General features: G+C 41.1%; 1 protein-coding gene across 1 annotated transcript in view; it reads right to left on the minus strand.

The window, feature by feature from the left end:
• DHX29 (DExH-box helicase 29) overlaps positions 1–24,995 on the minus strand; it is a 35,631-nt gene that overhangs the window by 3,815 nt on the left and 6,821 nt on the right. Inside the window, exons 9-25 of the mRNA XM_005490655.3 lie at positions 23,457–23,622; positions 22,496–22,619; positions 21,472–22,068; positions 20,643–20,786; positions 20,372–20,548; positions 19,608–19,748; positions 18,141–18,285; positions 17,791–17,911; positions 16,763–16,847; positions 16,078–16,166; positions 15,332–15,460; positions 14,451–14,526; positions 5,826–6,050; positions 3,854–3,990; positions 3,173–3,266; positions 2,226–2,528; positions 776–907 (exon numbers count right to left, since the gene is read on the minus strand). Of these exons, the coding sequence (XP_005490712.1) occupies positions 776–907; positions 2,226–2,528; positions 3,173–3,266; positions 3,854–3,990; positions 5,826–6,050; positions 14,451–14,526; positions 15,332–15,460; positions 16,078–16,166; positions 16,763–16,847; positions 17,791–17,911; positions 18,141–18,285; positions 19,608–19,748; positions 20,372–20,548; positions 20,643–20,786; positions 21,472–22,068; positions 22,496–22,619; positions 23,457–23,622 (2,885 nt within the window). The remainder of the gene's footprint in view (positions 1–775; positions 908–2,225; positions 2,529–3,172; positions 3,267–3,853; positions 3,991–5,825; positions 6,051–14,450; positions 14,527–15,331; positions 15,461–16,077; positions 16,167–16,762; positions 16,848–17,790; positions 17,912–18,140; positions 18,286–19,607; positions 19,749–20,371; positions 20,549–20,642; positions 20,787–21,471; positions 22,069–22,495; positions 22,620–23,456; positions 23,623–24,995) is intronic.

A 24,995-nucleotide genomic window follows, 5' to 3' on the forward strand; every position in this document is an offset into this window, starting at 1 on the left:
ATTACATGATTGCTTACTTGGATCAACAGACTGCAAAAAATTGTTTTTATTACAGTTGTCTTTGAGAGTAGCACAAGGACCAGAGCACAGAAGGAGCACAGAAAATTGTAACCATGTAGCTGCCTGGATAGCATAACTTGCCATTTATCAAAATTTACAGAGGATCTTTTTATGACAATTTTGTCTGCAAAAATAAGCTAGGAAAGTGCTCTTAGTTTTCCAGTTTCCAAGTAAAACTTATACATGCAAAAAGGAAAAAATCAAATCAATAAAGCGGAACACCCCAAACCCAAGTAAGCAGCTATTTTACAATTTGGATTTTTTTTCAAACAATTCTGTCTGCACTATAGAACAGTTTATACAGTAGCGTGCTAAAGATAAATACGTAGTTACAAGATTTAAAAATTATAAGAAAGGGTTATATAAAAACAGTACACTCCTCTGCTTTTAGTACAAGCTTTATAAAAAAAGGTTTAGTCTGCACCTATTTTTAATACCTTTTCTGAAAAAACACTTTCTTCTCGAAGAGAGAGGGAACTGATTTGTTGCACACCACGTATGACAAGTCTATTCTTTTGAGTGTGATTTATTAAGATTTCATTAAGCGTATATAAAATTTCCCATAATTATGTTAAATACTCTCCCCTTTCTTCCCTCTTGTCTCCATCTCCATTGTCACCATATGTACAGTGATCTGAATCAAACTAATGTATTAACTGTGTAGTATAAAAGCTCATGGAATCACCAAAGGTGATTAGTTATAACTCCAGTGCACCTGAAAATGGATCCAACCATCAACTGTCAGGAGACGCTCGCGATGCTGGACTTCTATATCCCCACCAAAAAGCAAAATGGGAAAGGGGGATATTAAAGTAGTTTCTCTCAAATACACCTTGGCATACCTCACCTGCATATAAACAAACACAAACAATTAAAAACATCAACAAAAAATCCAAATCACATAACATTCTACAACACTAAATTTGATTGCTACTTCTACAAGCAAGAAATACACTTTTTCCTTTTTCAAGATGCAACCAAAACAAGTTATTGCAATCGATAGCTATCTGTCTGCCTTACACCACATTAAAAAACTCATTCTAAATAAGTGACAGGTTTATATGCCAGAAGCTAGCTAAAGCCACAGTAATCTTCTTAAAGCTCAAATAGAGACATAACATTAACCATAACATTAACCTAACAGCAACACTGGAAGTAGTCACTCTACTGAAGCAAAAGGCAGGCAAAGCTCTTTCATTATACGTTCTTCTTGGGAACTGTTTTATCACTTTATCTATATCAACATATGCACATGCATAAACGTGGTACACACAGACACACACACTGCATGAAGTATGGGGTTCAGCATATGCTGATTCTGGCTTTGGAACATCCCAAATAAAGACAGAATGGGGTGAAATGAGTTGTAGTGAGAAGAATGGACATAAGAAGAGTGCATCTTCATAGAAAAGTGCAGGCTTAGTTTTCCCCAATCTTCATGGAATAATTTACCAACCTTAGCTGCTGTCTTGTCATCCCACTATGATGTTCTTGGGCATCAGGAAATATTTTCAATTCTCAAAAAATACTATCACTTTATATGCATTAAAAAGTCTAATACTTTCTGCTTCTCCACAGTAAATCTGACCATTAAACAACTGTCAAACTTTTGTTGTACCGGAAGTATAACTAAATACAATACAAACACTTCAGTTTAGCAAATAGCTGACAAGATTTTCAATTGAAGAGGAAAGAAGTTAAAAAAAATGCAACTCACTTAGGGAGTTTAGCTGTCCATTACAGAATTGGCTCTTTTATTTTATTACCGGTGTATGTCAGTACCAAGTTTCAAAACCTCAGAACAGTAACAAAGCAGACTTTGAAAAGTTACTATTATATATTACTGTGTAAAGTGCTAATAAAATCAGTAAGACTGTATTTAAAAAAATCAATAATACTATTAAGTTAAATGATACACAGAAAATGCCTTCCATTTATAGCTACCAGCTTCACCATGAACAAATTTGTCCATGACCTTCAGCTTCACCTTCTTTTTCTTTGAGCACTCAGTTGATCCACTTTTATGGACTTTAGGATCATTAGATAATAAGACTCTTTAACATAAAACAATTAGATATTAAATAACATACACTAGTTTGAGTATACTAGAGGCACAACTCCACCTTTACACAAACTACGAGCTACATTCACTATCTTCAACTTACCTTCTCCTGGTAAAGCAGCCATCCATAAGTCTGCAAGTCTCGATTTACAGAAGAGGGATGAACTTGAGCTTTACCCTGAGCAGTTTCTACCGTGCAAGCCAGCTTCTCTGTAATATCCACAGACTTTGCATACAGTATTTTTCCTATGTTGTCATACAGCCCTGCAGTCAACACAGCTTTAAGAAGAGCTATTTCACTGAGAGACAGGGACTGTGTGGCTCCATTTCCATCCCCTCCACATTGTGTAGAAGGTGCTGTAAACCCTGCTGCTCTGACCACCCTTATGAGTTCTTGCTTCACATCCTGAAATTAGAATAGTATTAGTCAAGTTTTGAATTTAAAAAGTTACATACTCCACCTCAACAGCAGGAAATGACACTTCATCTGAATGATTCATGCTCTCCAGGGGAAATGCCTTACTAGAATAATCACTTGTATTTTCTGCAGCCACACTGGAATCCTAGCTATTTCTATGATAAAATCTCTACCTGCAGTTAAAATGAAAAGATACATTTGCATCAATGATCCAGTTCTGCTTAGAAGTACTCAGTAAACCAAACTTAATAGGAAAGATCAATAAAAACAATTTCTTGCCAAAAATAAGAGGCCATTCATGTGCGTTTGTGGCTCATTTTACTGTTGTTATTTGATATCAAGAATAATATAAATATTTTAATTCATGAAGTTTTGATTCTCTGATGAAAGTAAGTCCTAGCTTCTCCAATGGCAGTGACTACAAAGCTGTTTACCAAAGTGTGCATATCCAAAACTCAAATACAGACGCAGCTACCTTGATTTAGTGTGCATTTCATCAGTACCTAAATTCCATTCGCTTTTATGTTGTCCAAATAGTAACTGCCATATATCATGTCTTTAAAAGGGAATGACATTTTCAGAGGGAAATTTTAACAAATATTATGCTCTGTACTCATAAAGTTAAGTTTTACCTCCAGAGTTAACAGTGAAGTCCTATTAAGGAAATTCCTTCTGCAATAAGTAATTTCAGCACGATATCCCCCTTCTTGTCGGGCCCTTTTCCACCTAAGGAAAAAATAGTGAATGTCTTATTATAGCAAGAAACCCATCAAGACTGCAACAGAAGAGGCACTAAGTTAAAAAAGAAAAATGTGCTTCAAAATGAATTCTGCTGGTCTAAGGACACTCTAAAGAACACAACTGTAATGTAGATTTGACAGATACAAGGTGATTTACTCTCAACCCCCCACACATTTCTGTCTCTCTGGACAGTCAAAACAAAATTCAGACTTAGTGGTAATACCCTAAAGAGGAAAAAACCTGTAAGTTATTTTATACATTTGTATATAATTTTATACATTTGTGCTTTATCAAATAGAAAATATTCTGGTCAAAATACCACAAACAGCAAACAAAACACTAGGATAAACTGACACAGTAAACTTCTGTATGTAAGCAGGCACAGTTAAAAGGTATTGAAAACAAAACACTAAGCAAACTGTCCCTTTGGGTTATAGTACTTGGCAATCTACTGTTACTCTGAACAGAAAAAACTTGAAATGAAAGCATTTCAAAAATATTAAGGATTCTTTATGTAACTGTATTATCTGTTATCTGCTACTAGTTATGAGCATAGGAGAATAATCACTTACCCCAGATAAGCATTGTAGATTGTTATATGGTCTGAAACCGCCATAGCGAGAGATGATTTTGCAAGATCTGCTTCATCTTTTCGACCGATAGGTGTAGTAAATGGGGATTTTTCTGTCATAACAGCAGCCAAAGTTGCCTGTAATTTTTCAGGACACATCACTTAGAAAATTTCAGGCTATTTTTGTGTTATAGATCTGTCAGCTTATAACAAAATTCTCCTTTTATCATTATCTTAGAATTATGGGCTTGGGTTGCAAGGGACCTTAAAGATCATCTAGTTTCAAGCCCTTGCTTTAGGCAGGGACACCTTCCCCTAAACCAGGTTGCTCAAAGCCCCATTCAATGCAGCCTTGAACACCTGTAGCAATGGGACATCCACAACTTCCAGGGCAACCTGTGCCAGTGTCACCACACTCACAGTAAAGAATTTCTTCCTAATATTGAATCAAACAAAATGCTCCTTTAGTTCAAACCTATTCCCTCTTGTCCTGTTACCATACGCCCCTTTAAGAAGTTCCTCCTCAATGTCCTTCAGATACTGAAAAGCTGCAACTAGGTCATGCTGAAGCCTTTTCTCCATGCTGTACAACCCGAATTTTCTCAGCTGCCTCAAAGAAGAGGTACTCCAATCCTCTCTGATCATCTTTGTGATAAACTCTGGACTCACTTCATCAGATCCACATCCTTTTTGTGTTGGGGCCACCAGAGCTGGATCCAGCACTGCAGATGGGGTCTCATGAAAGCACAGCAGAGGGGAAGAATCCCTCCCTGCCCTGCTGCCAGTGGGCTGCATCCAGAGCGGTGTGGGCAGCAGGGGAGGCATGGGATTCTGGACACGTTTGGCTCTCTGGGCTAGGAGTGCCCATGGCTGGGGCAGGTCCAGCCTGTCACCCACCAGCAGCCCCAATTTTATCTCCCCAGGGCTGCTCTGGGTCTGTTCATCCCCAGCATGTGCTGATATCTGGGGTTGTCCTGCTCTGGTGCAGCCCCAGCACTTGGCCTTGTGAACTCCACATCTGCCCACTTCTGAAGGTCCCTTTGGATGACCTCCCATCCTTCAGGTGTGTCAACAGTACTACTCAGTTGGGGGTCATCTGCCAATCTGCTGAGGGTGCAGTTTATCCCATTGTCTTATGTCACTGATGAAGATATTAAATTACTCTGGTCCCAGTACAGACCCCTGAGGGCACCACTTGTCACTCATGGCCATCAGGACACTGAGCCCTTGACCACGAGCCTCTGGATGGGACTGTACAACCACTTTCTTTTCCACCTAATAGTTCACCCTCTGAATCCATCTCTCCCCAGTTTAGATGGGGGACCATGGTAAAGGCTTTGCAGAAATCCAGATAAATGAGTATGTAGCCTTTCCCTTGTCCACTGATGTGGACTCTCCACCATGGAAGACTATTGGGTTGGTCAAGCGGACCTGCCCTTGGTTAAGCTCATGCTGGTGTCTTGAATCACCTTTCCTCCAAGTGCAACATATATTTCTAGGAGGATCTCTTCCACAATCTTCCCAGGTAGAGAATTGAAGCTGACAGTTCAGAAGCTCTCAAGGCCCCATTTTTCTACTTTTTTTAAAAGAAGACAGGTACTATGTTTCCCCTTTCCCAGTCACTTGGGACTTCACCTGACTGCCATAAAGTAGTTGCCATTGATGACTGAAACAAAAAACCTGGAGAGCAAGCCCGATTATCCACTGTGGAGAGTACCTAGGAATTTAGAATCACAGAACCACTTTGAGTTGGAAAAGACCTTAAAAGTCATTGAGTCCAACCATACAGAACACTTATATTATTCCCCTCCATGATGTCTGGGTGCCCTCACCCTAAAGTAAACATTTTAACTTGCCTCATCTTTTCAAAATACCACATTACAAGAAATTAGATTAATTGCAAAGAATTTATAATTTCAATTATTAATAATTTCTATTATATTATTTTTAAAATATCTTTTTTTTTTACTCACCACAGGATCCAAGCAGCCAAATATAGCACCAAATATAAGCATTTTGCCAATCTTTACATTAACAGGAAGGGCTGCAAGGTGCTGGCCCAACGGAGTCAACTTGGGCTCGTTTAACTGACAAGCGCCAATCTTCCTCAAGAGATTCATTGCATTACCAATTACTTGCTGCTGTGGGGGATCTAATGCTCTAGAAAGAAAATCTTCAGGAGAGCCAAGACTGCATTTCTGTGAAGTAAAGGGACACATATTTGAATATAAAAATTATTATAAAAAAGTTAGCTACACAGAAAACTGGAACACTGATCATGCATCACAAGTTCACATTCCCTCCTGATCAAACAAGCATCTTGCTTCCTGGAAGGCTGACATGCCCCACATTAGGTTAACAAAACTTCACTGTTTGGAAAAAACTTCATATGGCATGACCACTGTTCAGAGAAGTGTGTTACCACTGATCACTGATGAGCAGAGGACTCTCAATCCTGATGGGCTGCTGTTCAACCCAGCACTAATTTGCCAGGTTGCTAGTTTTCCTATGCACATCCTAATCACTTAAGACATGGAGACAGGTAATGGAATTTCTCCCTTAAACAGAAATCAATTAGAAGATTTTAAAATTAAACAGAAATCAATTAACACAGTTTAAAATTGTCACTCTGAGGCAAACTGGAATCATATTCATAATCACTATTCTGTGAACAGCATGCTTGTTTTTTACAGCAATCAAGTGCTGAGTATGTACATGTATGAGAAGCCCCACTAAGTAACTGCATTGGAGTTGGTTTGTAGTAAAAAACCTTTTCAGCTACTAGGGTCAATAATTCCAAAACAGACAATAGTATGAAGGCGTAATTTGTCCAGAGGCATGCATAGTATTTTTAGCTAAAAAGATGTACTGGGCTTGTGCTGCCAGGTTCAGGTAGTAGGGGCTGCACGGGTGAGTTTGGTGGGAAGCTGAGGAGCAGCTCTCCCTACATCTAGAAAATGCCAGGTAGCTCCAGGGCAGACCCACTGCCCACGGCTGAGCCAATCAGTGATGGTGATCATGCCTCCAGAAGAAGCTACTGCACAGAAACAAACTGCAGCCAGAGACAAGGAGGTGAGAACAAGTCTGAAGACACTAAAAACAGTGAATAAAGTAGGGGAGGAGGTTCTCCAGCTGCTACAGTCCATGGTGAGGAAGGCGGCTCCCCTGTAGCTCATGGAGGTCTTTGGTCAGTTCATGGAGCCCCACACTGTCCTGGGTTGACTATATGATGCTTTTATCCCAAATCGTCTCATTCTGTTTATGTTGAATAATAATAAGTTTTGTACCTTTAAGAGTGTTACCGAGAGTGAAGGGGGAGAGAGAAGAAGCGCGCAGTTTGTTTTCAGACACTGCACTCACTCCTCCACATTCCTGCTCCTGACTGTGTTGTCTGCGGACAGACAGCGGGACAGAGAGCTCTTCTTTTGCTTTTTAGTTAGTGTTAGCTAGCTGGGGCAAAGAAGTTCCCTGGACTGTTTTTTTTTCCCTTTTCTTTGGACCTCTTGGAACTGCTCTGGACTGAACACCCAGGAGAGCACCAGCAGCTGCAGCTGTGGCCCACTGGGCCGGCCCTGGCCTGCGACAATTCCAGCACTGAGAGACTGATCAGAGACTGAGTGAGCTGCTGCTTGAACCCGGGGTTTTCTCAGTTTGTCATCTCTTTTAGAGTGGCAAGGGGTCTCATTGTTTTGATACTGTTTTGGTCTTATTGTTTAATAAACAGGGGTTTTTTTCCACCTTTCTCCAAGGAGGTATTTTTCTTTCCTCCCGGACCAGTTGGGGGGAGGGGCCGATTGGATCTGCTTTTCCCACCGGAGCTCCTTTGGGGGGATTCTTCCCCAAATTTCCTCTAAACCTGGACAAATACATGAATTGGCGCCCAACGCGCGGCTGGAAAATGTGGAAAAAAGCCCTATTAATTGTGTGTCTGTTGTTGTTAAAGCAGTTAGTAGCTATGCTGCTTGAACCCCTGATGTCTCTGGTTGTGAAAACCTCTGTATGGCTCTGGGCTCTAGACCTTTTTGAGGTTTCAATACCTTTCTGGTCATTAGGATTATTGTCCTTAACAAGTAATTTTTACGGTAGAGGGGTACGGATTGGAATAGCTGTTGTGCTGGCCTTGGTGATAATGATTTATAAAGCGTTCAAAAAGATACTGACCTCTGTTTACAGCATGTATGGTTTATGGTTTCTTCATCCTACCCTGCATCCCAATTCCAGTGGTATGTTTTGGGAATTTATTAGTAACTACACTCAGTCTGTTAGAGGAGGAGCTAAGAATGAGACTTTCCAGCCTTCCCTTTCCCTCTTCTCCTTTGGATCGGTTATGTCACTTTTTGAGAATGTTCAGTTTCCCCTGAATGTTAAAGAGACCATCTTTCTGGTATTTAATTTGGTAAGTTTCCTCTATATGGTCTGCAGCTTCTCTAGAATGAGGGCTGAGATATCCAGAGGAGCTGGTGAGACCCCTGATCCAGAAGCAGATGCAGGCGTGAAAAATCCTGAGTGGGGTGGAGAATGGGAAAATATAGGCCAAACCCTGAAGGAATTTTCTGATCCTGTAGACTGGGATTTCCCACAGGAACAAATTCAGAACGCAGCAGAGGTGGGGAAATACCTAAAGGAGAAGTGCCATGACGATTCTAAGGAGAAAAGGCTAATTGCAATAAGCTGGGCCCTGGCCTATGCTTATCGCACTTTGTTAGATACTGTCGGGCAGCAGACAGAGGCAGGGGGGCAGGGAGATAAACCAGCTATCCCAGTCACTCAAGCTGTAGCCAACAGCCCAGGCTCGGAGCCAGCTGCCAAACCAGACAGTGAGCCTAAGCCAGCATCTAAACCCATGGCTGTTGCTACCAGTACTAGAAGTGGGAAACGCACGGAAAAAACTGATCGACCAGTGGATGATGATGATGATGGTGATACAGGAGAAGGAACCTCAATGCCTCCTGACGTAAAATCAGGAGTCAAAGCAGCAGGTGCAGGATCAGACGCAAATATTGAGTCTTATTCCCTGAAGGACCTTCGTGGCCTAAGGAAGGACTACACTCGAAGGTCTGATGAATCCATAATTAGTTGGCTGGTCCATCTCTGGGATGCTGCAGGCGAGGCTACAATTTTGGATGGCACTGAAACCAGGCATTTGGGATCCCTGTCACAGGATCCTGCCATAGATCAAGGAATGATGAGCGGGGCTAATCCACACAGCCTCTGGGAACGGGTCCTAAGAAGTGTAGCACAAAGATACCTGTGCTCAGACGATCTCTATATGCAGCAAACCCAGTGGAAAACCATAGAACAAGGGATTCAACGCCTGAGGGAAATGGCAGTAGCTGAGATTGTCTTCTCAGATGATGGAAACATTGTAAATCCAGACTTGGTACCATGCACATCTGTGATGTGGAGAAAACTTGTACGACTTGGGCCACGAGAATATGCTTCTGCTTTAGCAATGATGAAGCAGGATGATGGTGAGGAGACTGTGCTGGATATGGCAAAGAAGCTCCGAGCGTATGCAGACACTGTGAATGGCCCAACACATGCCAGAATCGCAGCGGTGGAAACACGTCTTCAAAAATTAGAGGACAAGATAGAGGAGGGTCACAAGAAACTGAGGGAGGAGATTAAAGAGAGCTTTCTCCAAATCTCGGCAGTGCAGATCAGAGGTTCTGGTACCCAACGCAGACGTTCCCCAGACGGCGAGAGAAGGTACATCCCACGAGCTGAGCTGTGGTTCTATTTGCGTGATTGTGGAGAAGACATGAGGAGATGGCATAGACAACCTACCTCTGCTCTGGCACAATGGGTGAGACAACTGAAGATTCAGAGAGGAAGTTCCAAAAGGGAAGCAGCTCCAGTGGCCAGTAACCAAACTGTCACATATGATGATAATGACAATATTTTTGATCCCCTTGAAGGAACCTCCAAGACATATGCCCAGAGAAAGAAGGATAACCAGGCTTAGAGGGGCCCTGCCTCTAGCCAGGTAGAGGCTGGGGAAAACCGTGTTTTTTGGACTGTGTGGATTCGTTGGCCTGGCACATCTGAACCACAAGAATACAAAGCTTTGGTTGACACTGGTGCACAATGCACATTAATCCCATCAAGACATGTGGGGACAGAGTCTGTTTCTATTGCTGGTGTGACAGGGGGATCACAGGATTTTACTTTGGTAGAAGCTGAGGTGAGCCTGACTGGAAATGAGTGGAAGAAACAGTCTATTGTGACTGGCCCAGAGGCCCCATGTATTTTGGGCATAGACTACCTTCGACGTGGGTATTTCAAAGACCCAAAGGGACTCAGATGGGCATTTGGAATAGCTGCTGTAGAGACAGAGGGTGTCAAGCAGTTGAAGAGCTTGCCTGGACTGTCAGACAGCCCATCTGCAGTAGGTCTCCTGAAGGTGGAAGAGCAACGAGTGCCAATTGCTACCTCAACAGTGCACCGCCGACAGTACCGAACGAATCGAGATGCTGTGATCCCCATCCATAAGATGATCCGAGAGCTGGAGAGCCAAGGGGTGGTCAGCAAGACCCACTCACCCTTCAACAGCCCCATCTGGCCTGTGCGAAAACCTGAAGGAGAATGGAGATTGACTGTGGACTATCGTGCATTGAATGAAGTGACCCCACCCCTGAGCGCTGCTGTGCCGGACATGCTGGAACTCCAGTACGAGCTGGAGTCCAAGGCAGCAAGGTGGTACGCCACTACAGACATAGCCAATGCATTTTTCTCCATTCCTCTGGCAGCAGAATGCAGGCCTCAGTTTGCTTTCACCTGGAGAGGCGTGCAGTACACCTGGAACCGATTGCCCCAGGGGTGGAAGCACAGCCCCACCATCTGCCATGGACTGATTCAGGCTGCACTGGAAAAGGGTGAGGCTCCAGAACATCTGCAATATATTGATGACATCATTGTGTGGGGGAAGACAGCAGCAGAGGTGTTCGAGAAAGGGGAGAAAATTATCCAGATTCTCCTAAAAGCTGGCTTCGCCATCAAGAAGAACAAAGTCAAGGGACCTGCTCAAGAGATCCAGTTTCTGGGAGTGAAGTGGCAAGACGGACGGCGTCAGATTCCCACTGATGTCATCAACAAGATCACAGCAATGTCTCCACCCACCAATAAGAAAGAGACACAAGCTTTCCTAGGCGCCATAGGTTTTTGGAGGATGCATATTCCCGAATACAGTCAGATCGTGAGCCCTCTCTACCTGGTCACCCGTAAGAAGAACACTTTCCATTGGGGCCCAGAGCAGCAACAAGCCTTTGCACAGATCAAGCAGGAGATTGCTCATGCAGTAGCCCTTGGCCCAGTCAGGACAGGACCAGAGGTGAAGAATGTGCTCTACTCTGCAGCTGGGAACCATGGCTTGTCCTGGAGCCTTTGGCAGAAGGTGCCTGAGGAGACTCGGGGTCGACCACTAGGATTTTGGAGTCGAAGCTACAGAGGGTCTGAAGCCAACTATACTCCAACAGAGAAAGAAATCTTGGCTGCCTATGAAGGAGTCCAGGCTGCCTCAGAGGTAATAGGCACTGAAGCACAACTCCTCCTGGCACCCCGACTACCAGTGCTGGGGTGGATGTTCAAAGCAAAGGTTCCCTCTACGCACCATGCCACCAGTGCTACATGGAGCAAATGGATTGCTGTTATCACACAGCGCGCCCGTATTGGAAAACTGAATTGCCCTGGGATTCTGGAAATAATTACAAACTGGCCGGAAGGTGAAAACTTTGGTCTCTCTGATGAAGGGGAACAAGAAGTGACACGAGCTGAAGAAGCTCCACCATACAACCAACTGCCAGCAGAAGATACACGATACGCTCTCTTTACTGATGGTTCGTGCCGCGTTGTGGGAATGAACCGGAAGTGGAAAGCAGCTGTATGGAGCCCCACACGGCAGGTGGCAGAGGCCACTGAAGGAGAAGGTGGATCAAGCCAACTTGCTGAACTCAAAGCTGTTCAACTGGCCCTGGACATTGCTGAAAGAGAGAAGTGGCCAAAGCTCTACCTCTACACTGATTCATGGATGGTAGCCAATCCTCTGTGGGGATGGCTGGAGAGGTGGAAAAAGGCTAACTGGCAACGTAGAGGAAAGCCAATTTGGGCTGCTGAAGAGTGGAAAGACATTGCTACCAGGGTAGGGAAACTGCCTGTGAAGGTCCGCCATGTAGATGCCCATGTACCCAAGAGTAGAGCTAATGAGGAGCACCAAAACAATGAGCAGGTAGACCAGGCTGCAAAGATAGGGGTGTCCAAAATAGACCTAGATTGGGAACATAAAGGAGAGTTATTCTTAGCTCGATGGGCCCATGACGCCTCAGGCCACCAGGGCAGAGATGCCACCTATAAGTGGGCACGAGACCGAGGGGTGGATCTAACCATGGACAGTATCTCACAGGTTATCCATGACTGTGAGACGTGTGCTGCCATCAAGCAGGCCAAGCGAGTGAAGCCCCTCTGGTACGGTGGGCGGTGGTCCAAGTACAAGTATGGGGAGGCCTGGCAGATTGACTACATCACACTGCCCCAGACACGCCAGGGCAAGCGCTACGTGCTGACCATGGTGGAGGCCACCACTGGATGGTTGGAAACCTACCCTGTGCCTCATGCTACAGCCCGGAACACCATCCTGGGCCTGGAAAAGCAAGTTCTGTGGAGACATGGTACCCCTGAGAGGACTGAGTCAGACAATGGGACTCATTTCAAGAACAGCCTTGTCAACACCTGGGCTAGGGAACATGGCATTGAGTGGGTGTACCATATGCCCTACCATGCACCAGCTGCAGGCAAAGTGGAGAGGTACAATGGACTGTTAAAAACCACATTGAAAGCATTAGGTGGGGGATCTTTCAAGAACTGGGATCAGCATCTGGCAAAAGCCACCTGGTTAGTTAACACTCAAGGCTCTACTAACCGAGTGGGCCCTGCCCAATCTGAGCCTTTGCAGAGAGTAGATGGAGACAAAGTCCCAGTGGTACATGTCAGAGGTTTATTAGGGAAGACAGTTTGGATTAATCCTGCCTCAGATACAGACAAACCCATTCGTGGGGTTGTTTTTGCTCAGGGACCAGGTTGCACATGGTGGATAATGCAAAAAGATGGAAGAACACGATGTGTACCTCAGGGAGACCTGATTGTTGGATAAAACCTGTATAAATATCACTGTTTCCTGAATGTTATTACCATTGTCTGTGTATAGTTGTATAATGGATGTATCATGTATGTACTTGTAGAGTTAGAATTTATATTAGTTTTAGTAGTAAGCAGACGATATGGGGATAAGGGGTGGAATGTCCTGGGTTGACTATATGATGCTTTTATCCCCAATCGTCTCATTCTGTTTATGTTGAATAATAATAAGTTTTGTACCTTTAAGAGTGTTACCGAGAGTGAAGGGGGAGAGAGAAGAAGCGCGCAGTTTGTTTTCAGACACTGCACTCACTCCTCCACATTCCTGCTCCTGACTGTGTTGTCTGCGGACAGACAGCGGGACAGAGAGCTCTTCTTTTGCTTTTTAGTTAGTGTTAGCTAGCTGGGGCAAAGAAGTTCCCTGGACTGTTTTTTTTTCCCTTTTCTTTGGACCTCTTGGAACTGCTCTGGACTGAACACCCAGGAGAGCACCGGCAGCTGCAGCTGTGGCCCACAGGGCCAGGCCTGGCCTGCGACAATTCCAGCACCGGAGGGACTGATCAGAGACTGAGTGAGCTGCTGCTTGAACCCGGGGTTTTCTCAGTTTGTCATCTCTTTTAGAGTGGCAAGGGGTCTCATTGTTTTGATACTGTTTTGGTCTTATTGTTTAATAAACAGGGGTTTTTTTCCACCTTTCTCCAAGGAGGTATTTTTCTTTCCTCCCGGACCAGTTGGGGGGAGGGGCCGATTGGATCTGCTTTTCCCACCGGAGCTCCTTTGGGGGGATTCTTCCCCAAATTTCCTCTAAACCTGGACACACACTCAAGCAGGTGGATGCCTGAAGGAGGCTGTGACCCTGTAGAGAGCTCACAATAGAGCAGGTTCCTGGCAGGATCTGTGGCACCATGATGAGAGGAGCCCACCAGCAGGTTTGCTGACACAACTTATGTCCCTGAGGGAGATTCCATGCTGGAGCAGTTAATGTAAAACTACAACCTGTGGGAAGAACTCACACTGTAAAGGACTGTCTCCAGTGGAAGTGACCCCAAGATTGAGTAGAGGAAGGAGTCCTCCCTTTCTCTGAGGAGGAATCAGCAGCAGAAATCTGTGATAAACTGACCAAAACTGTCATTCCCTATCTCCCTGCTGATGGAGGATAGGAGGTAGGGAATTGGGAAATAAAGTTAAGGCCAGGAAAGAGGGAGGGGAACTTTTTATTTACTTAACCTAGTCTAACTTAATTGGTTATAAATTCAATTGATTTCCACAAATCAAGTCTGTTTTTCTGGGACAGTAACTGGTGAGTCATCTCTTTGTGTCCTTATCTCTAGCTATGAGCCTTTTGTTATATTTTCTCTCCCATCCACCTGAGGTGGAGGGTAATAGAGGACCTTTGGGGCCACCCACCATCCAGTCATGGTCAACAAACCACCACACAAGGTTAGCAATTCTAAAATCAAAAATTGTACCATAATATGAAGGCATAATTCTTCCAAAGGCACACGCAGTATTTCTGGAACAGAATATTCCATGAAGCTTTCAAACCTGCAACATCACAAAATATATATTCAACTAAATCTTTGAATTAAACTTGTAAATCTGGTTTTTACCTAGTCATTCTTTGCGGTTTTTCTCTTGAGGGGCAGGGAAGGGAGTAGCATGGCCAAGCCATTCATACTTTGAATTAAAGTATGTGTTGTAGCTTTGAAAACAAGTTTTAGTCAGAGAGAGAAAGGCAGGAAACCCTAATTTTCAAAACAAGTCTGTAAAATGCTTTCAAACTGAAAAGCCTTTTCGGGGGCTAAAAGGCACACACTTCATTGGTTAGATCAAAAGACTTTAATGTTAATTCTTTCTCAGCTGAAAGTCACTTTAGGTTTTCACAGAAGGAGGAAAAAGATTATTCCACTGCAGTAACAGAAATTAATTCTGCAGTGCCCCCATCTCATCCATAGAGATTACCTCCTCAGAAGCTTACAGATTTGTCTGATAAAAAATTCAAAGTTTAGGAGGTAAGGTTTGCACACATTTGATGTAAGCCAATCAGGTGTTGTAAAAAATAGATGTTCTACAATTTCCTGTGCTGCACTTTTCCTTTAATTATGAAGTTTTTTTAAAAAACACACTACAGAAATATTAAGAATAAAATTAACTTTTTCAAAAAGTGTGAAAGGCTACTCCAACAATTTACACATGTGATATTCAAATTCTTATTTTGGTTGAGTTTTTTCAGTTTTATCTTTCTGATTTGAAGTAAGTAAAGTGATTTTCAACAAGAATTCTTGGATTTGCACAGAAAAAACCGCACGGTATTGATGTGATTTACAGAACTTTGCTAAGCTCACAATACCTGTCTCTCGTGTACATTCGGAAGCAGAACCCATCCCTAACACGGCCAGCTCTTCCTTGTCGCTGCAGAGCACTAGCTTTGCTAACAAAGGTCTCCTCTAGGGAACTCATCTGACTGCTTTCATGATACCTTAAACGTTATAAAGCAGATACAGATTTCAGAAATGAAATTTTCATGTATATATTACCTGAACACCAGCACATTGACAATATCTCTAATGAGCAATTTTTGAAAATACATTTAGTTTCGAAAACCAGGCATATCTGGGAGGAACTGTATATTATAATACCTTGAATACAAGTCACTAGTGAAAGCATAAAAACTGGAAAATGAAAGTTTTTTTGTTTCATCACCTTGGCAATTCAGAACCATTCTAACACACTGTGTAGGGATTTCCATATTTAAAGTGAAGAAAAATAACTTTCAAAACCTGAGATAGCATAAAAAGTACTTTCTTCATTTTTAAAACAGTACTTGATCATAATTATCCATACATTATATCCATTATCTATGAACTTCCCTTGCTCTTCTCACCATTTGAAACTTCAAACATACATCCCAAACCTGTACCCAAAACTGCAAGCTTTCAAATGAGCTCAGCACATTTCTGCATCCAGAACTCTAATTAATAGATAATTACAAAAAGGATTGCTCTAAGTTAATAAAGATACTACACAATCCTTGCAGCTCTATCTTCCAAATATTTACAGTAATCACAGTGTGACTGATGAAAATCAAACTCTCACCTATTTTCTTTTGTTCTCCCAGTATCAATTACAAAGACAACATCTGGTATTGTGATACCCGTCTCTGCTATATTGGTTGCCAAAACAATCTGGAAAGAGTAACATAACATTAAAAGAAGAACTGGAATGTGCAACAGGTTTCAATCTTTACATCACTATTATGGAGTAAGTCTGGGTAAAATTTTTTACCCAGAAATGTTTCCTTAAATAATCTGACAAATAATGAAAACCTACATGACTTGGAAAATGGTCTAGTTTTCCCCAAGGAGAGAAATTAAAAGTTAAGAAAAAAATTCACATTCACATTTTGCTTTATAATCCACCACAATTACTGCTTAGTACCTGCCAAAATTGATCAATATTTAATTACATAGTTTGGCAGTAAATAAAATAGTATTTCTCAAAGATAAAAGCCACAGTTACTGGCTAACAATAGTTAACATACAGGTAAGTAATAATTAAGGAAGATTACAGAAAAATTTTAGGTTTAAGAATTTGTCCAATACTGTCAACATTTCCACAGCATATTATCTTCTATCCATTACAGACCACTAAATAAGAATTGTTTTTTGCAGTGAGGAAATTCTAGGAACACCCAGCTGTTTGTTTAATTCTGTATGATAACAATTCAGAGTTGCACCCACAGAAAATTTCTCTTTTCAGTTGTGAACTTTGTAAATATTACCTTTCTAATACCAAGAGGAGGTATTGTAAATGCAGCTGCTTGATCTTGTGTTGAAAGAACAGAATGCAAAGCTATCAATCTGTGCCTAGAACAAGAAATTGTAATAATAAATACATATTTATCAAATAACATGGAGTAAAAATATAAGACCAGTATAATGCCAACATGTGGAGAAGGATACACAATCAAACGAGTAAAACTTTGTATGATTACATATGAAAGTCTGCTTCATTGTTTTATTACAATAGCTACAAAAAATAACCTAAATAGTTCATTGGGATGTTCTCCCATTCAGTAAAAATAGTAATGCAGAACTGCTTGTTACTTTACAATAACAGTCTAGAAATAAAGGGAGCTAGCTGTTTGTAAACCCAGGTTCTTTAAATTGTGCTTCCGAGAAAATGACCGTAACAAATACGTGCAACTTTGAGTAATAGAGGTCTCTCATTGAGACCACCACAGAGACTGGTACTTTCCTTCTCTTCCAGACCTTTACACCTCAGTCCATCCACAAATATTTAGCATTTGACTGCAGTTGTTCCTTTTATGCAGTTGTGCTGCTAACTTTTAGTTATCCCAATAAAATTTTGAAATTATCTGTCACTACAACCCTAGGCCATTTCTCTTCGTAGATCCAGATGCTCTAGGGCTCTTCTCAGGAAGCAGTCACTTCCATGTAAACAGTAAGCCACAGAAATCTGTACCCAGGTATGGAAGCTTCCATACCCTAAGAAGTGGAAAAGAAATAGTCAAGTGCTTTTGATTACATAAATCTGTTGAAGAATAAAATAGAAAACAATGGAAGAAAACGTACCATACCATTCCTAAGTATCTGTCATTGTTGCTTGAATAAGTTTTAGACTATAGCAGTAAGAGTACATTTGCATTGCAGTAAAAGTACATTTGTAGCACCATTAGTTCAGAGGCGTAACTTTCACTTGCCTTTTACAAGAATAGCAAACATTAATGTATATGTTTGTTGCGTTGTAACATAAGAGTATTAACTTTATAAAAAATATCTGCATTACCTGTCGTGCAAGTTAAATCTTCTGTCAGTTGAAATGAGATCATACAGCTGCTGGATATGAGCAAGGCCTGGTAAAAAGATCAGCACAGCACCTTCAATATTCTTGAACAGGGGACTTCTATCTGCAAAATAACAGTGCAAGCATATAGATAGGTAAAACAAACATGCATGGCAAGCAGTTTCACAGAACAACAGGAACAAATGCTAGGCCCCATGGTTAATGCTTCTTAGGATCTTTCCTATGACAATGAAGTCAAGTACTTCATTATAGAAGTAGTAGAAAGCAGTGGAAAATAAATCCAAAGGACAACCCCAAGTACATAAACTTCTTAAGAAGTGGACTAGAAGTACCTAAGTATGCAAGCAACTCCAAAATAAGTTCAAGGTTGATCTTGTAAGGGTTCATATATAAGATAGCCTGCTGTGTACGATTGCTATACTTCGCATAGTAAGTAGTCAAATTGATACCAGATCCGGACTGGATTGGGATACACTCCTAAAACACAAGAATAAGCAGAAAAAAAAAATCACAAACTTAGTATTTTAGAGGAACATAAAGAGCAGAAGGTGAATTTGCCACTCACTTGAAACAGAGACTGGGATAACAGAAATTTAACAAATTTCCCACCAAAAGCTGTGTGAGTTAGATTAAATCACAACGACTTACATAGAGTGTAGAAGTATCTACAACTGTTAAATGACATTCCAGATTCTAAGAAAAGGTAAATATTAAAGTCTCTCCAAGAGGTAAACAGTTCCCAGGTCCATATCTGGCATTCAACTGGTATCAGTTCAAAATGGGATAACAAGATGTATACTCTTCTTTCAAAACTCCTATTTTGGGGTGTAAGAAATTTGCAAGAAAAAGAATTTCCCTCTCCCTTACTTCACCCTTCTCAACTAATGCTTGCAAGGAAAATTAAGAATGAACTAGGTGGCAACTCCTGCAATGTTTTGGCACAGGAAAAGAGTTAGCAGGAGAGATATAAATTTGATTTTTTTCTAGACATCTTACACACCTAGTTTCTAAATTAAGTGGCACTGCTGTAAACTACTTAATTGTTACTCAATACACTTAAGGAAGCTTGACACCACATATCCTTCTGTACTGAAGGAAAACAATCAGTAGAGCACACCAGACTGTTTTTCAACATACATGTAAATGCTTGATTGTAGCAAGCTGAATTTTCAGAAGTTTTGCAAAGCAAGTCGGAGCAGACAGGTATCCTCCAAAAAATACATAGTCTAGATTAACAGCCTAAGGTGCCAAAGTCAGACGGCACTGATAGAATTTTCCCTTCAAGAGTTTTGATCCAAAAGCATATACAGCTGTCACTGCAGAGTACCTAAAGATTAACCATAACCTGTTAAACTAATGAGGTCTATACAACAAGCTCAGGTAAATCATCTCCTTTGGCATGCCAAGTTGGAGGACCTTGGGAGTCTTTTAGCTAAGGAAGGATAAAGCCTTTTCTCTTCTGTTGTTAAGTCACTATGTAGGAGAATTCTTCGAGAAAAAAAAAGGTTTCCCTGCTGCTGCTTATACACCCAGAGCTGGTAATCTACAAGAGACCTCAATGTCAAATACAACGTCAGCAAAAGCAAGACAACTATATAGGAGTCAGAGCAACAATCAAAAGGGTGAAGCATTCATAAATATTAGTAGGAGTGCCATTGTGTCTGTCTTTTATAAACTGAGTATCAAATATTCATTTGGTATTTTACAGTCCAACCACAATAAATTCAAAGGAACCAAAATGATTAAATTATAAAAACTCCCAAAAGGTTCCAAGACAAAACTAAAAGTGCCTGTTTCACCTGGTGCTTTGCAGTGCTTCCTCCTTTACCCGTAAAATTTATTGTTACTTCCTCCTCCTCTTCCAAGAACTTCTGACAATATTCTGAGTCCTTCTCCAGAACATAGCCAGTTGCTTCAATTACATCTTCAACATGGAAAATCTTTAGTGAAAATTCAAACAAAAAACATGAGGCACATAAAAAACTAATCAGCAACTTTTTTTCATTTTTTAAATCTTGTGTAACAAAGTTGACCAGGGCCTTAATGTTGTAATAAATCTCGCACATTTCAACTAAAACTGTCATGATTTTTGAAAACCTAATCTTGGAGCTGCTAAAAGTTTGTCAATGGGCTTCTCCACCTGATCACAACATAACCTTTACCATAACCTACATAATACACATAAGAAAAACTAATGCGTATTATAACTTAAAACTTATGCATAAGAATGCAGTCACAAAGTTACAGGGGTTGTGAGAAGAATTCTTTAATGCTTTCCTTTCTACCCAAGTTGAACAGACAAAAATCCAAGTGTAACTGAGGGACTGACTGTAACCAATAAATCCATCACAAAAAATAGTACAGCTATGTACTCCAAAGCCCTGAAGCTATTCTATATTTCCATAAAAGAAAATGGACTACAAGTCCTTGAAATACTTATTGTAAGATCTATATTTCTGGTCAAAAAAAAAAAAAAGTGATATATTATTTAGATACTAACTAGGCAAACACTGTATACATATAAACAAAGTATCCTGCATAATCAAAATAAACATCTACCTACCTCAACTGGGTAGCTTCTCCCCGAGATCCTTAAAATGGGACAGTGTGAGAAATAGCTGGAAAACTTCTCACTGTCTACAGTGGCACTCATTAAAATCAGGTGCAGGTCGGAGCGTTTATGCAAGATCTCTCTCAGAATAACTAGCAAGAAATCAGACTGGACACTTCTTTCATGTACCTAGAATTAGAAAAGTAGATCTATAGCAAGAATTTAGTACAGATCAAGGCCCAGAATAACTGTAATTTCTGCAGAATAGTAAAGAACTGATAACCTCATCAACAATAATATGAGATATACTTGACAGGAGACCATCTTCTTGAAGTTTCCGAAGCAGGACACCTGTTGTACAGTACAGCAGTCTGGTGGCTTCTCCTGTTCTTGATTCCATACGAATCTGATATCCACACAGGGAGTTCTTAAAAAAATACATTAAAAATATAGAATAACTTAAAATATCATACAAGCTAACAACATTCAAAATTAGGTGAAATTTAGTAGCTCTCAGATTCAGATATTGACCAAATTTACTAATTAAGTAGTATAGTGAATGACTGCCACACTTCCTCACAAGTACTTTACCTTGTTGAGAAAGGAAAAAATAATGAAATTTATGCAGAGCGGCAAAGAGCTGATAAAATCAGGGTTGTTTTCAGGACTCCGACAGTTTCACAAATATTTCTGTACAAACTGCCCTAACATATACAGCCCTTCGGTAATAACTTATGCTGGAAAGGGCCCCTCTCAAAGCAGGGCTCCACTCCGGGCCAGACTGGATTGTTCAGAGCCTTATTTGGGGGACTTTGCCTCATCCCTAGGGGGAGTGACACAACAGCCTCTGGGCAATCTGCTCAAATCTTTGACCATTCCATACATGAAACACTGTTGCTTTATATCAGCCTCTGAAGAATTCAGGAATCATATGGATATCTACAGGTTCACAGGTGACAAGAGAAAAAGAAACGACAGACATACCAAGAAGTCCTTTCCAAGAGAAAATAACATCTATTTGTTTGGTTGTATAAGAAATAATGTTCTCACTTTTTGCCAACAATCCAGTCCCCTGTATTTGATCAAGACAAAGGAATTAAGACACTTCTTACTTTTCCTCCCGGTCCTGATTCACAGCCTAGCTCTTCACAAACCCTTGTTGCCAGACTCACTGCTGAGATTCTTCGGGGTTGTGTGCAAACAATGTTACATTTTTTTGACCCTTCATCTAGCAACAAGTCTTCCAATAAGAAATGGGGCACCTGGGTACTCTTCCCACTGCCTGTTTCACCAGCGACAACAACTACTCGATGTTTTTTAAGAGTTTCTACAATTGAGTATCTGTGCTTAAACACAGGTAACTCCTGCCTCTCTTTCAGAAGCCTCTGGTATCTAGAGGAACTCTGCATCTTCTTAAACAAATTCCTTGAAGGTTCCAAATTATCTGCATCTGAGGTCTCAAGGGAGAGACTGCTGAAGTCCTCATCAGGAACCAAGTTTTCCCAGGAATCTTCAGGACCCTCAGATAGTCTTGGCTGGTTTTCAGACTGTAGCTGCTGCTGTTGTTTCAGTTTGTTTAACAATTTAGCAATAAAGGTATCACGCGGTTTGTTGGTTTCTATCTTGCTTTCCTCTTCCTTTTTCTTTTCTATATCCCTCCATTCTAGCCAGACATCTCGGTAGGTAGGAGGCAGCAACTGATGAACTGACTTCCAGTGAAAAAAGCAGAAAAGATTATGTTATCTACTACTTAGCAACATCACTATTTTTAGTATTTTATGTGTTAACAAACTCAAATGTTAAAAGATTTGACAAAAAACAATAGGAAACCATTCTAAATACAGAAACTATGAAAGCAGTAAAATAAATGTCAACAATATGTATTTATTAGCTTTCAGTTTTTACAAGTCTGAAAGTATAGCTTTAACAAAAAAATCTTTTCTGTATGCTGCAAAGCATACACACAATTAGAAAAAAACAGGAAATGTGTACGGAATGAGAATATGCAATGGAAGCAAAGAATTTAATGGGAAATGCTACATGAAACTATTTTTACAACTCAACTAAAGATACTATAGCAAAAAAGAGCAGAAGCAGATTTGAGGCCAAGAACAATAATGCTGCTAAGAAACTTACCTGTCCTTTGGTTAAATGGTAGAGTGCCAAAGTAGCAGCTAAATGTTGTGCTTGCATACTATCTTCTGTTACTATTGTAGGACACATTGCCATTACATCATCTGATGACTTGATAATCCTGACCCTTAAAGAACAATTTCAAAAGCAGTTATCTCAATTTTCTGCAACCAGTATAAACAGAAAATACCTGCAATGATGTTACGTTTTCAGCAATTATTCCAGGAGTGAATTTGTGGGATTTTTTTTTCATTTTATAAACATCTCCATTTTCTTCAAGTCAGAAGCATTTATATATATACAGATTACCACTAAAGTTAGGTGCTTTGGAAGAAGGACCCAATGTTTGTCTGCTTGTAACTATTTAGAATAGATCAAGATCAAGCTCTTTCACTGGTTCCTTCAAGAAACATTGCTTATTTATAACTTTGTGTCTGCTTTATTCATATATGGTAATATTCTACTCTACAACTTTGTATTTTAGACTTGATTTCTAAAATAAATGTAAGATGCTGCACTGTTTTGCCCATACATTTATGGTAACTTTGACAGAAATTTTTAACTTCCACTTTATTTTAAATAATTTTCAGGAGGGTTTTGGTATTCATAAACTTGAATCTCTGATTTAATATTTTACTTTGAATAAGAATACCAAAGATAAATTGTTCAAATCTATCTCACAAGGGTGCTTCAGACTAATCTTTCATTCAGCAGTACACAAATAAAAATAAGATTCTACTGAATTAACTCATAAAGTGGGAATAAGGGTTTTTTGTGATTTTGTCTAGGCTAAGCATAATTTCTGGAGAGCTATCCAGAGTAAAATACTTCCCTGATGGACTAACAAAGAGTTTGGGTTAAACACTGTATTGATATAAATATCTATCAACAAGAGAGAATTGCTGAGATATTTTATTTTCAAATGAACCAAAATGCAAATGTAAAGATTACAGGAAATACATACCTACATTTCCAATATTTTCCAACAGGAATTTTTTCAAAAGAAGGATTTGGGCTCTTTGGAAAATTCTTTCTGCACCAGTCAATCAAAAACTGTTTTGGAGATTTACCAGTCCAGCTTCGAGCACTATAATCAAAATTTCTTATATCTAGTGGATCTCTCTTTTTCACTGTAAGAGCAGAAAAAGACATTCTAAATCCTCCTAAAATCTATTTTACAGTGCTTTGAAGTAATTTTTTTCACATATATTTTACCACATAGCACAATTTTCTGAAATATTTTGCAGAAATACAGGTATTGATGCTACATCACAGAAACTTCTGCTTTTCCTACAGAAGTATCTGGCAGAAAATTAATTACAGTATTTTGTTATCTTTGATCATCCAGTAATATTAGAAGTTTCATTAAAGTCTGGTTATTAGAAAATATTTTAACAGTTTGAAGATTTACAATGAAAATAGTTTAAAAATATGGGAGCGCGACTGAAACAGCAACTAGCCCTACAACTGGAAAAAATAAAAAAGAAATCTAATTTTTAAGACATGACAGCATGACAAAAATAGCTTTCAATGTAATCTGCTAAAACAAGTACAGATCCTTTAAAGTCAGCTTGGTCAGTGAGACAGACTGTATGCAGACGACACTCAGTAGGGTGGGAGTGTGGATCTGCAGGAGGGCAGGAAGTCCCTGCAGAGGGATCTGGGCAGGCTGGATCATGGCTGAGGCCAGTGGAGTGAAGTTCAACAAGGCCCAGTGCCAGGTCCTGCCCTTGGGTCACACCAACCCCAGGTAGCTCCACAGGCTGGGGCAGAGTGGCTGAAAAGGAGCTGGGGGTGCTGGTGACAGCAGCTGAACATGAGCCAGGCTGTGCCCAGGGGGCCAAGAAGGCCAATGGCATCCTGGCCTGGATCAGCAATGCTGTGGCTAGCAGGCCAGGGCAGGGATTGTGCCCCTGTGCTGGGCCCTGCTGAGGCCGCATCTCCAGTGCTGTGCCCAGGGCTGGGCCCTCACTGCAGGAAAGGCCCTGAGGGGCTGGAGAGAGTCCAGAGAAGGGCAATGGAGCTGGGGCAGGGTCTGGGGCACAAGTGCTGTGAGGAGCAGCTGAGGGAGCTGGGGGTGTTTGTCCTGGAGAAAAGGAGGCTCAGGGGGGACCTTATCACTCTCTACAGCTGCCTGAAGGGAGGCTATGGCCAGGTGGGGGTCAGCCTCTTCTCCCAGGCAACCAGGGAACCATTGCCTCAATCTGCATCAGGACAAGTTCAGGCTGGACGTTAGGAGGGATTTATTCACAGAAAGGGTTGTCAAGCATTGGACTGGGCTGCCCAAGGAGGTGGTGGAGTCACATCCCTGGAGGCATTTAAGGAACAACTGAACTTTACAGCCAGTGCCATGGTCTACTGGACATGGTAGTTTTTGGACACAGGCTGGACTCAGTCTCAGAGGTCTTTTCCAAGCTAATTGGTTCTGTAATAGTTCACCATCCTTTCCCACAATCAGAGCTTGTTCACTCAGTACTGCAAACCTAGCAAAACAAGAACTAAT

Source organism: Zonotrichia albicollis, chromosome Z (genome assembly GCF_047830755.1).
Source record: "Zonotrichia albicollis isolate bZonAlb1 chromosome Z, bZonAlb1.hap1, whole genome shotgun sequence".
Taxonomy (NCBI): domain Eukaryota; kingdom Metazoa; phylum Chordata; class Aves; order Passeriformes; family Passerellidae; genus Zonotrichia; species Zonotrichia albicollis.